This window comes from Rhinoderma darwinii, chromosome 3 (assembly GCF_050947455.1).
Source record: "Rhinoderma darwinii isolate aRhiDar2 chromosome 3, aRhiDar2.hap1, whole genome shotgun sequence".
Classification (NCBI taxonomy): domain Eukaryota; kingdom Metazoa; phylum Chordata; class Amphibia; order Anura; family Rhinodermatidae; genus Rhinoderma; species Rhinoderma darwinii.
Window position 1 is genome coordinate 20,861,052 of NC_134689.1, and position 13,255 is coordinate 20,874,306.

The 13,255-nt window shown below is 44.5% G+C and overlaps 1 protein-coding gene across 3 annotated transcripts in view; it reads right to left on the reverse strand.

Annotated features, from left to right (window-relative positions):
• Nucleotides 1-13,255, reverse strand: part of CYFIP2 (cytoplasmic FMR1 interacting protein 2) — a 51,610-nt gene that overhangs the window by 13,884 nt on the left and 24,471 nt on the right. For all 3 annotated transcript variants that reach the window (XM_075856099.1, XM_075856100.1, XM_075856101.1), the window contains 6 exons: nt 11,833-11,924; nt 9,206-9,323; nt 8,019-8,138; nt 7,714-7,839; nt 1,673-1,839; nt 817-964 (listed from right to left, as the gene is read on the reverse strand). In XM_075856099.1, coding sequence (XP_075712214.1) covers nt 817-964; nt 1,673-1,839; nt 7,714-7,839; nt 8,019-8,138; nt 9,206-9,323; nt 11,833-11,924 — 771 coding nt within the window. The remainder of the gene's footprint in view (nt 1-816; nt 965-1,672; nt 1,840-7,713; nt 7,840-8,018; nt 8,139-9,205; nt 9,324-11,832; nt 11,925-13,255) is intronic.

The following is a 13,255-nucleotide window of genomic DNA, read 5'->3' on the forward strand; positions in this document are numbered from 1 at the left end:
GATCATGAACAAGCTTTTATATGAACGCTCGTTTGCCAGATTATTGGCCTGTGTAAAAGGGCCTTTAAAGTAGCAGCTTCTATAAAGGACAAAAATATGGAAAATACTAAATAATAAGAAAGGTTCAGTCACCTTATCCCCCCTTTTGCATATACCCTGCTGCCAGGGCATGTAATAGAGGGGATTCTCTCTGGAAGGCCCATTTCATTTGTAAATTACATGGATGGCCCAATTCAATGGCACTGTGTGATGTTTCATTTCTCCTGCAAGATGAACACATTCACCAGCAACATCCGTGGCAATAGCAGATGATGCGGGGATCGGTAGGGGACCATTAATGTGAATGGGGCTCTGAACACCTCAACTGCCTACTAATGCAGTGATACAGGAACAGGAGATGTATCACTAAATACTCATTGTTGTTTCACGGGGAAAGCAAGGATTTACTAAAATGTCCTCAATGGATTCAACAAGAAAGGAATTTTACGATGAGCACAAAAATCCAAATCCTGCAGCTAGTGGAAAAATATAAATAAGTAAAAAAAATTAAAAAATAAAATAGCAGCAGACCTGAGTATCAGGTCATTTCTGCCTCCTACGAACACTAGGCTAAAACGAATTAAGCCGGTGTCTGTGGGAAGGGTACGGCAGGCCTGGGCCTGGTCATGACTCTTTCCTACCTAGTATCTGCCTCCTAGTGGCAAGGCCTAAGCCCATGGTGCTGTGTTCCCCAATGATATTAATGAGAAATGTAGTTATTTATGCGTTGAGATTTCCTAGGCCACAGAAAATATTGATATGAAATGTCATACAGACCTGCGTGCTTGATGGCCCCACTGCCCTCCGAGGAACTTTGATGTCAAAGCCACCTTTGGGGTCCTTTTCTCCCCTTAGACATGGGTCATTGGGGGGCTCGCGGCCCGCTTCCCAGTCACAGATAGTTTTACGAATAGCTTGCAGAACACTAAGAATAAGCAGATTATTATACTATTGACAGTAATCTATTAAAAAACGATTTCTAACACACATGGGTTCTCTACCAGATGGCTATTGATGCCAGGGGTAACCTGTGTTAAAGGTTGGCCTCTCCTCAGGGTCATATAATAGTTCATGTATTGGGAATTGTGTGGTCGGTTTCATTTAGTACTTTTACACAAACGATGTAGCTCTAAGGGTATGTTCACATGGCAAACAAGAAACGGCTGTAAAATACAGAGCTGTTTTCAGGAGAAAACAGCCTCCGATTATCAGCTGTTTTTTATGCGTCATGTTGTTTTTTACGGCCGTTTTTGGAGCTGTTTTTCTATTGACCAAATAAAAAACGGCTCCAAAAACGGCTCAAGAAGTGACATGCACTTCTTTTTTACGGGGCGTTTTTTTACGCGACATTTTTACAAACGGCCGCGTAAAAAAACACCCCATGGGAGCGAAACACAGTTTTTCCCATTGAAATCAATTGGCAGATGTTTGGAGGCATTCAGCCTCCGTATTTTCAGCTGTTTTTCGGGGCGTCTACGGCCCGAAGAACGGTTGAAAATAAGCAGTGTGAACATACCCTAATGGTTCTTGTATCCTCAATAATGTAATTTTGTACCTATATCTGACATTACCTCTCAGGCACAACCTTTAAAGTAAATAACGTATATATTCTCATGTCTCTGATTCCTCTCACCTTATCAGCACATTTTTCTTTTTGCGCACGGCCTGGCGGAGTGGTTCTCGTAGGGTGCTTTGAGCAAAGTCTTGAAGGGCAGCGTATATGGTATTTCTTATGGCTTGATTAAATACACTTTCCATGCGGCCCATAAGTACCTGCAGACCCTTCACCATGGCAATCACCTTAAAGAAATTCACAAGAACAATAAAATGCAAGGTGTGAAATTCGCATTCATTTACATGTAACATATAGGCATTCTAGAAAATTAGATTTTTGTAATCACTGTAAATCCCCTTCTCGTTGTATTAATTGGGAGACACAGCGCTATGAGTATAGGCCCTTCCCACTAGGAGGCTGACACGAGGTAAGCAAAATACTCTTCCCACAGACATTGGCCTAATCACTTTGTACAGCAGCAGCAGTAGGAGAAGAAAACAAAACAGCATATCCAGGGTCCTGGGAGAACAATAAAGTAACCATAACCAAAGTACCAGACACAGGACAATGAGCAAGGAAGCGGGGTCCGTAGCCCCCCCCCCCCAATGAATACAACGAGAAAGACCTTACGATTACATAAATCCAATTTTCTCGTTTATATCATTGAGGGACTCAGTGCCATTGGACATCCTGAAGCAGTCTCAGAGGGTTGGCAAAGAAAAAACTACCCTGTGACCTACCTAACGTACAGCAGCTTGGAGTATCTTGCAACCCAGGCTGGAATCGGAGGAAGTCAGAGAATGCATCTGGTAGAACTTTATGAAGGTGTGAACTGAAGCCCAGGTAGCAGTCTTGCAAACCTGAGAGACGAAGCTTGATGTCGTACCGCCCAGAATGCGACCAAGTGGAATGGGCTGTAACCCGAAAGGGGGGAACCTTACCCTCGGACCAATAGGATTCCTCAGACCTAATTCAATGAGCAATGGTAGCCTTGGAACCTGTCAAGCCCTTGCGCGGCCCTTTAGCAATCACAAACAGAAAATCAGAGCATCTGAAGGATTTAGTTACCGCAAGGTAGAAGCAAACTGGTCTGACCACATCAGAAGGGAGGACAATCTCCTCATTGATGTAAAAGGCAGACTACCTTCAGGAGAAAGAATGGAATGGATTGGAACACCATCTTATCCTTGTGGATAACCAGGAAGGGAGACCTACAGGATAGAGCCGTGAATCCCGAAAGCCGTTGGATGGAGGTAATAGCCACTAGGAAGGCGACCTTCCAGGAAAGAAAACAGAGTGAAATGTCCTGTAATAGCTCAAAAGGAGAAACCTGGAGGGCTTTCAGGACCAGGTTGCAGTCCCAAGGCTCAGAGGGGTGTCGAAAAGGAGGGACAGCATGCGCTACCCTCTGCGAGGTCTTCACCTGGGAACAGAAGGCTAGAATACGCTGAAGAAGCACAGAGAAAAAGGAAACCTGGCCTTTCAGGGAAGCCAAGGTCAAACCCTGCTCTAGACCAGATTGTACAAAAGACAGTGTCCTAGAGGTGGAGGACACCAAGGGATGGAAAGTATGTTGCTAACACCAATGGAAATATGCCTTCCACATCCTATGGTACACCTTAGCAGACTGAGGCTTCCTGGCCTTTAACATCATCTGGATGACAGGTTCGGAGAGACCACAGAATCGCAGAACCGTGGCTTCAACAGCCATACCGTTAAGCGAATCTGAGGTAAAGTGGGGTGGAATAGCGGACTTTGGGACAGGGGGCGTGCCACAGCAGAATGTGTCAATGGGTGTCCGCGAGCAGATGGACCAGTAGGAATACCAAGCCTGGCGAGGCTAGTCTGGGGCTACCAGGATGGCCGGAATGACCTCCTTGATCCACTTAAGAGCTCAGGGAGGAAGAAGAGGATGGAAGAGATACAGGAGGAAGAATATGGTCACATAGGCCAGCACTTTGTGGTCGAGAAAGGAATAGATAGAAATTTGGAGTGCCCCACCTTTGGCAGATTTTGTTTAATATGTCCAGATGAAGCAACCACTCCCACAGATCCAGCTTTTTCCTCACTGAGCAAGTCGGCTGTATAGTTGTCCACATCCGGTACATGGACTGCTGACAGAGCTAGGACATGACTCTTAGTTTGCCCAGTGAATCCTGAGACTTGTTTCAGAGTGCGATGATAGTCCTCTGGAGAGGTGTCGTGTGAAATTGGCCACAGGGAATGACCTTGAAGACCGCCACTATCTTGCAGAAGCGAATAGGAACTGGATCCTAGCCTGGATGCTTTGATCTTGTCCGCCAGAAGAACTCTGCCCAATCTGGTGTAAAAAATAATTCCCATAAACTGAGCTAGTACCAGAGATGACTTCTCGTTGTTGATGATACAGCCAAAAATCTTCAGATAGGGATGTGGAGGTAGGCATACCGGATGTCGATCGAAAGGTACTCGCCTTGTTCCAATGAGGCCACCACTGACCGCAGGGACTTCATCCGGAACAGTTGAGCATGTAAAAAAATAGTTAAACTTATTTTAGATCCAGAGTGGATCTGACCGACATGTCCTTTATGGGAACTGTGAAAGGGTTTGAGTAGAATTCTTGGGAGCATTACAATGGTGAAACAGGGACGATCAACTCTTCATGAAAAAGAAAATATACAGTGTGGTAAAAAGCGGAGGCGAGCTCTGGGGCTCGAGGAAAGGTGGACTTGGGGGGACTTTCAGGAACTCTTTTTTGTATCCTGACGACACCACCTCCTGGAACTAGGCATTGTCCATGTGAGCCAGCAACATCTGCTGGAAGGAAAGAAGACCTCCCCCTACCCGGAGAGAAGGCTCAAGTGGGGAGACACCTTCAGGCGGAAGATATCTTGGGAGTGGAGGTCTTATGTGCCCTAGGGCGGCCCTGCCAAAAATGCTTAGGCTTCAAAGAGGGACGACCCAATTACATGGGATGTTTGGTCCACCACTCTGAACTCTGAAAGTTGCAAAAGGAGCCAAAACTATGGGGATGTTGGGAAGAATGCTGGCGTCGAGTACAGTTCAGGAGGAAACTCTTGACACCAGTGGCCTCAGAGATAAGCTTGTCCAGACATTTACCGAAAAGTCTGCTCCCGGTAAAAGGAAGAACAGTGAGTGCCTTTTTAGAAGCAGGATCAGCCGCCTAAGATTTGAGCCAAACCAAGTGGTGGAACAGGCAGACTCCAGAGAGGACTCGCATAGGAATTTTAAGACATGGATAAGCTGAAAGGCCAGATCAGTCAAGTCCTCCTTTGGAGCTCCCTCGCAGATGCCCTGATGTAGCCATTTAGACTGAACTGAGCTAGCTTTGCTGACGCAGGAGACAAATGCTGAATATAGGGCAGAGCCTGATGCCACAAAGGCAGATTTTGCTGAAGATAATCTGACCTCTTGTCAAGGGAGTCACCTAGAGATGCTGCATCTGACAGTGGAGAGTGGGGCGCTTGAAGAGCTTGGACACTGGTGGACCCACCAAGGGAGTGACAATCCATTTGGAAACCAAATCCTCCTGAAAAGGAAATAGCATGTCAGTCCTCTTGGAGATGGGCAAGTGCCTGTCAGGGTGCTTCCATTCTTTAGAAAGGAGATCCTAAAACCTGCCATGGTTTGGGAAAACTAGAACCTGGCGCCTGTGGTGGCGGAAAGAAACCTGTCCCTGAGGAGCATGAATCAATTTCTGCATAGCAGCCACCATCTTAGTGTCTTGTTCGGACGCAGAACGGAGATAGATTAATCCTTCTGAAAGGCAGCTTCACCAGTGCTAGTCCTAACAGGGGATGCTGGTGAAGAACTAGAAGAGGAACGGGACCTGTACATTGAGCCCCTAGGTCTCTTGCAGGATAGAATTACAACAGAGGGAAATTACAGGGGGATATTGAGATCTGGGCCGCAATCTGGAATGGCAGGCATTCCAGAGACTGTGCCATATACTAGCAGTCTAGAAAGGTCACCTAAGGTCTAGGTGAAGGATAATGCCAGTCAGAGGAACCACACTCCGGAAGGGTGCAGGATCCTAGGAGCCCTGGGTTGGAGGCACTGAGAGCATAGCGGAATAGGCTGGCCGCATGTGAATTTAGTATTACAGCAACTACAGCTATAGTGAGACATTAAGGCCACAGGGGCTGGTTGTCTGAAATCCTCATGCTGGGATAATAACTTCCACACTGAGTAGATGAGTGTCAGAGAGAGCCCTCCTAAGGGAGAAAAAATGGACGACTTAGAAGAAAAACATAGCTCATAGAGCTGGCCTGCCGGACCAAGTCCTACCTGGTGCTGTGTACTGGGCAAGGCTAGAGAGAAAACGGAGGATCCTATAGCTGACAGACTGGAGCAAGCTTAAAGAGGATTGCGCTGACCGCAGCAATGGCGCTGACAAAAGAGAGAATACTGTCCGCCCTGAAGAGAGAGAACGCCCAGGAGATAGCGTGCGTAAAAGAAAACCAGGCCCTGCCCCCTCAGCAGTAGAACACAGCAGCCAAACATTTGATAGGTTCAGAGGACGCACATGACCAGGTTGGGCAGTATAACTGCTGAGAACCCTGCGGCCTAGTCTTCCAATAATTCGGGAACTAAACTAATAAGGCCCCACGGTGGCAGTGGTGACGCGGCCAATAGCGGTCAGTTTTATACCCCTCTTTTTACTCCCAGTGGTCTTCAGGTGTGCGCAGGGTCACCTCTTTGGTAACCACTTAAATTTAGTAGGGTTAACGGCATGCCATCTGCGGAAGCAGAGACAAATATTAGCTGACTGGCAAAAGAGGAAGCACAGAGCAGAATACTGCCTGGTTTCCAGACACCCTGAGAGGGTTGACTAGGCTGGCGACTGACAATCCACCCTGAACCTAGAGGGAAAGAAAAAAATACTAAAATAAAAGCACATCGAGCCTGTCCCCTTCGGATTAAAAACTGATTAAATTTGTGTCATTGGGGAGGGAGATGAGTAGGCTGAGTTAAGGCCCTGTTCACAGAGCAGAATTTTTTTTTGTCCGAGGATTCCACCACAAAACTCTGCCTCCCATTCATTTCAATGGGAGTTGGCCGCTTCTTTTTCCCGCTAGCTGATATTTTCAGCTAGTGGGACAAAGAAGCGCCCCGCTCGATCCTCAGGCGGATTTCGCCCGAACCTCCCATTGAAGCAGGGCTGCCAACCGTCCGTAAATTTACGGACTGTCCGCAAAAATAGGTTTTTTTGTCTGCCGTCCGTAGCGTCCGACAGAAAAAAGCACCGTCCAGGATTTTTCCTTATTTTCCCGGAACTTTGCACTGCGCATGCGCCAAAATGTAGAAGCGCAGTGCAAACGAAGAGTGGCCACGGCTGGGCATATTTTCAGATTCCGCTTGACTTCTGCAGAATCTGAAATTATGCAGACCGGCCGCAGGCAAGTGAGGTCGGTGCCAGGAGTGGACCAAGCTAGTCATCTGACCTGTCACCTGACCTCACGTCAGCGACATAAGATCAGGTGACTCAGGTCAGGTGACTGGACTGGTCCACTCCTGGGCCGTCACCGACCCCAGTCAGAAGTGGAACGCCGCCGCTGCATGACCTGACCTCCTCGGCTCCTCTTAACAGTAAATCATGTCAGGCAGAGCGGAGAGCGGTACGCTACCACTAACGCTCTCCGCTCTGTTTGAAGTGTGGTGTTTTTTTCAAGGTGGGGGGCTGTGTGGTGCTATTTTCAAGGTGGGGGTGGTGTGGTGCTATTTTCAAGGTGGGGGCTGTGTGGTGCTATTTTCAAGGTGGGGGTGGTGTGGTGCTATTTTCAAGAGGGGGCTGTGGTGCTATTTTCAAGGGGGGCTGTGGTGCTATTTTCAAGGGGGGCTGTGTGGTGCTATTTTCAAGGGGGGGGGCTGTGTGATGCTATTTTCAAGGGGGGGCTGTGGTGCTATTTTCAAGGGGGGCTTCCTTTACATTTCTTTGTACAGCCAATTGGACTCTGTGTCCGTGATGCTGATAATGCTGCAGGTGCCGAGGACGATGAAGCCTTTTCTTCAGGGCGACAACAGGCAATTTAAGTTGTCCATCCGACAGCTATAATGCCGAACTTAAGGGAACGAGGGGTCACATACTAAAACACAGTGGCTAGCTATGTAAGTCTTACCTCAACAAAGGCAAATTTCTCCTCACTGGTGTAGTTATACCTCGTAGCTCGCTCATATTCTTCTGCTGTGCCTGGACAGTCCTTGTTACAGAACTTGTCTGTAGGGTGAACCAACTTCCAAGAATACTAAGGGTTAAAAAGAGTCAACGCTGTAAGTTTTATAGGTCAGGTAGGGTATATATAAAAAAGAGAGCAACAGTAAAAAAAGTGAGGGGTCGGAAGCTCAATAATGTGTTCTGCTGATTTATTTTTGGGGATGGGTTATCAGGGACAATCAGGCCCCTTTTTATAAATACCAAACTCACCACTTCCATGACATGGGCGCTCCATTTAGATAAAAGCTGCAAACCCCTCAGTGCCAGGTCAAACAACTCTCTGTACTCTTCATCTGACTTTTGGCTGTCCAGACCGGAGCCTGTAACAACCTGCCAAAAACAGGACACAGTTATAACATCCAGTCTTTGCCACTTATATCTATCTAACTGTACCCAACTGTGCCAGTGACCAAACACTGCCAGCGTCTCCTATGTAGAGATAAAGAAAGCTGCACTGAAAACTCACAAAAACGTAATACAACTCAAGTTGCACAAATACTCTATTTCCAATCTATCGATTCATCCATCCCATATCTATCTGATATCTAATTATATATCTCGTATCTATCTATGCATCTCATATTTATTCAGCTCATATCTATCTATCTATCTATCTATCTATCTATCTATCTATCTATCTATCTATCTCATATCTATCTATCTATCTATCTCATATCTATCTATCTATCTATCTATCTATCTATCTATCTATCTATCTATCTATCTATCTATCTATCTATCTATCTATCTATCTATCTATCTATCTATCTATCTATCTATCTCATATCTATCTATCTATCTCATATCTATCTATCTATCTATCTATCTATCTATCTATCTCATATCTATCTATCTATCTATCTATCTATCTATCTATCTATCTATCTATCTATCTATCTATCTATCTATCTATCTATCTATCTATCTATCTATCTATCTATCTATCTATCTCATATCTATCTATCTAATATCTATCTCATATCTATCTATCTATCTATCTATCTATCTATCTATCTATCTATCTATCTATCTATCTATCTATCTATCTATCTATCTATCTATCTATCTATCTATCTCATATCTATCTATCTATCTATCTATCTATCTATCTATCTATCTATCTATCTATCTATCTATCTATCTATCTATCTCATATCTATCTATCTATCTATCTATCTATCTATCTATCTATCTATCTATCTATCTATCTATCTCATATCTATCTATCTATCTATCTATCTATCTATCTATCTATCTATCTATCTATCTATCTATCTATCTATCTATCTATCTATCTATCTATCTATCGCATATTTATCTATCCATCCCATATCTATCTCTTGGTATGTCATATATAGCATAACTATAACATGTCAATATCCTAGGGATGTCCTTACCTCACTGTTGCTGTAGCGTGCCAGTTCAGAGATAAAACGGATGTGGTCGTCTCGAATCTGTACCATCTGCTCACAAATATTGTACTGGGGACTGATACTGCTCTGTGTGCAGGTCCACCTGGGCAGGAAACAGCTGCTTAGAGCCTTCTGATCGGCCTCAATAGGGCACGTGGAAAGAGTCTAGGAGCACTTGTTAGGAAGGTGCTACACTGATGGAGACCGCTAACTACAATACATACATACATGTAAACATCGATAATAACATTTATAAACATCTCCACATGTTCCTTGTGAGAAAACCTTAGATATGTTGAGTGTCGATTCACACATTTTGAATAAGGTTTTCTCACAAGGAACATGTGGAGATGTTTATAAATGGTATTATCGATGTTTACAAGAAATAATGTACAGGAAATGATGTCACGTATTTTGTACTATATAAAGTGTGCACTGAATCTATGTCACCGTGCTTGATGAAGACCCATTTATGGGTTGAAACGTTGCAAGTGTTTTTATGCTTGGTGAATAAATCAAATACACTATTTCTTATATAGACTTTAAAAAGTAAAAGGGACATTAGACGCAGGATGGGCACAATGTTTTCCCGCTTATAACTGGTCCATGGAAAAGGAATTTGGTAGAGACGTAAGCAAACAATGCGCCCAACCTTCCTGTAGCAGAGGTCCTGCTAGATGGGGGCCCATCCTTGTCTGCGCTATGGTGCCCTAGAAATCCTAGTTACACCTCTGACCTGACACACGGCCCATCAATCACCGCTGACCGGGACGGGTGGAGGGCTCCTCTCATGACACACCGGACTCATAACTATGACCGGCTGCTACTGGAAACTCTTTACTTTTATTTCCTGCACTAGTTTTCATAAATTACTTCCATCTGTCATAAAATCCGAATACCTTATCCCATGCCTAGTGCTGTATGTACGTATGCCCTCTTGGAGGGCACAGAAAATAGCACAAATACCCTTTTTATGCAACTCTAATATACTCGGATGAGGATTAAGATGAGGCTGCAATTGCAATTATATCCATTAAATCCCTCAAAAAGTTTCATTAAGGGGGCAGATAATTATCTCGCTACATACGACCCACTACCTAGCAGCCATTCACAATGTCCAAGAAGGTGCAGGTAAGACACCTCCATGCCCCCTTCTCTCTTGAACAACTGTTTCTAAAGGGGGTTTTACACTGGGCGATTATCGGGCAAATTATCGTTCATAGAACACTTGCTGCCGATAATTGCCCTGTGTAAACAGAGGAACGATCAGCAGATGAACCATCAAACGCTCGATCATCTGCTGATCGTATAGTTCTAAAAAAGTAAAATATTATCGTTGTCGGCAGCTCATCTACCGGTGTAAACAGGGACACGCGCTGCCGACATGATAATAACGTATGGGAACGAGTGATCTGAGTAACGACCGTTCGTCCCCATCCATAGCTTCTTGTGACCGGAGCAAACAAGCGCCGATGAACGAGCTGTTTCGTTGATCGGCGTTCGCTGCATGGGCCAAAATCGGCCGATGTAATGGGGCCTTAAGAAGTCAGGGTAACTTGGCCCGTTTGCCACTTTCGGAGGACTCTTAGTGGGTGCAATTGAGCCCACTGGTCCAGTCTTGATAGGATATGAGGGCGAGGGAGGGGTAAAGACCCTCTACTCAATACTTTACCCTTCCCTCGCACTCATATGTTATAATTTTGGTGCTGTACACCAGGGTGGATTTTAAAGATCCCTGGAGAGGAATTTTTCATTTTTAATCAGTTTTGATAAGACATTGTACACTAAACTAAAAGAAGCCTGTCCTGGTCAACTACTGTCCAGCTATAATTCGCATGTGGAAATGTGTCCTGTATTTCACCAAATAGATATACTCTTCTACATAAAGGGATATTGCAGCACTTCCTACTTTTTTGCTATAATTAGATAGCAGTGGCGAAATCTTGAGGACTGAGCCGTATAGATATGCATTTTTTTACGCACCAGTCCATACAGCACTGTCCATAGACAGAGTTCATAAAAGTCAATGCATGCAGGGCCACCCATACACAAACAAAACATACACATCCATATGGTTCATAGGCTATCCCAAAGATCTCGGGGCCGATTTCCGATTCCTGGGGATCCCCTAGAAAGATATTCTAACGTGCAAAATCGAATGTACGACAGTGAAGTGCTAAATTAAATAATTATATAAGATGTAATAAATCGTATACTGCTCCTGGTCATTTTAGCAGCAAAATGTTCCCATATCTGGCTTTTACTAGGCATATCTGGAAAACATTTGGAAACATTTCAAGTCTTTACCAAATATGCTCAGAGTAGTACCAGGATTCGGGTAACTGACACTAAAATGCCCAGGAGCAGTATTAGTTGCCCAGCCTCCTACCTGCAAAGGCCGGGCAGATACGACCTTGAATTACTGCAGCAATAAGCAGCTTTTGGCAGTAAAGCAGTAAATATATTAAATGCATTTTACGACCACGAGCTGCTTAGTTCCGTCAATAATTATTTCATCCGCAAACGCCAGAATCTATGATTCATAAGTTGTCCTGCAACCACTCTGATCCGGTTACTCTCCAGCGCCAAGAGACATTACGGCTTGCACTCACTTTGACTTGTTCTCCTCATAGTGAGCACTGGTCTTAATGTATCTGGCCAGCTCTATCTGCATGTCTCCAAAGAGCGGGACCACCTGCAGCTGCTGCAAGAGAAAACAAAGATGGACTGAATAGACGGACACGCACACGGGAGGCGCTCTACGAGACCGCCAGACATAGTCACAATGGGGGTTCATGAAACATAACACTGCTGAGCCTTTCCTCCCGAGTCCCTTCCTTTCTGTTCTGATGTAAATAAAGCTTATTCCTTGTATAACGAAAAGTTAGTTAACTGCCTAATACACTTTGTGTTTCACGACCTCGCCATTTTTATGATCACTGCTTGCTGTAAGTGAATTAGAACATTCTTGTTTACACAGGTGAACAGCTCGTTACAAGCCAGCCATGATGGAGTATATTCACAGATTTGTTGCAGAAATTTTTGCAACTGTCCCATTCAGCCGAACGTGGCTGTCAGAAACAATCCCATTCAGATGTATGGAATAGATCTGAAGTCACAGAAATTTCTACGACAAATCTGCCGCTTATGAATTAACCCATACACTGAGGGCACGTTCAGACATGGCGGAATTGCTGTTGAATTCCGCTGCGGACAGTCCGCAGTGGAAATCTGCAGCAGGTGTGTTTTGTTTTTTTTTCCATTGTTTTCTATACTTTTTTAGGTAACTTAGTTCAGACGCTGTGGAAAATAACGGTGCGGAATTTAGGCTGCGGTGCAGAATTTTCATTCCGCAGCATGCATGGCCGCCAGCAGAGAATCAGCGGATTTTCACTGCGGATTTCAGCCTTTGCAATGCAAAAACTGAAATCCGCAATGATATCCGCAACGTCTGAATTACCTGTCAAATATGCAAATGTTGCTGCAGATTCATTGCGTCATTGCGGCGAATTTGCAGCAACATATGTAGCGGAAAAATTCCGCCACGTGTGAACATGCCCTTAATGAGCCAACCATCTGTGTTGAACATGATGAGAATGGGATTTCAGACTCAATGTACACAATAAATGTGACATTCACTGACAGCAAAAAGTGTAATTGAAATGAAGTTTAAAAGAAAGTGGCGGAACTTTTTTATTCACAATCATAGGGGAGAAATTCTCAGATATTTGGCATCCAATGGAACATGGCACAATATTTTTCTCTCGGATTCCATATTAATTTGTAAAAAAGATGTACTGCGGCAGATTCCACGACGAATCCGATGAAATGGGATTTCCGCAACTCTATTCACATGCAACAGAAATTTTCTGTTTCGAAATTTGCCCGCATGACGGAAAAAAATAAGTAAAAATCAACCACAGAAATAAGTAGCATGCTACTTAATTCCGCAGATTCCACATGGAAAATACGAGGATTAGCCTCACTGAATAACAATGGGGTTAATCCTTGTGTAGATCTGCTGCAAACCCATAG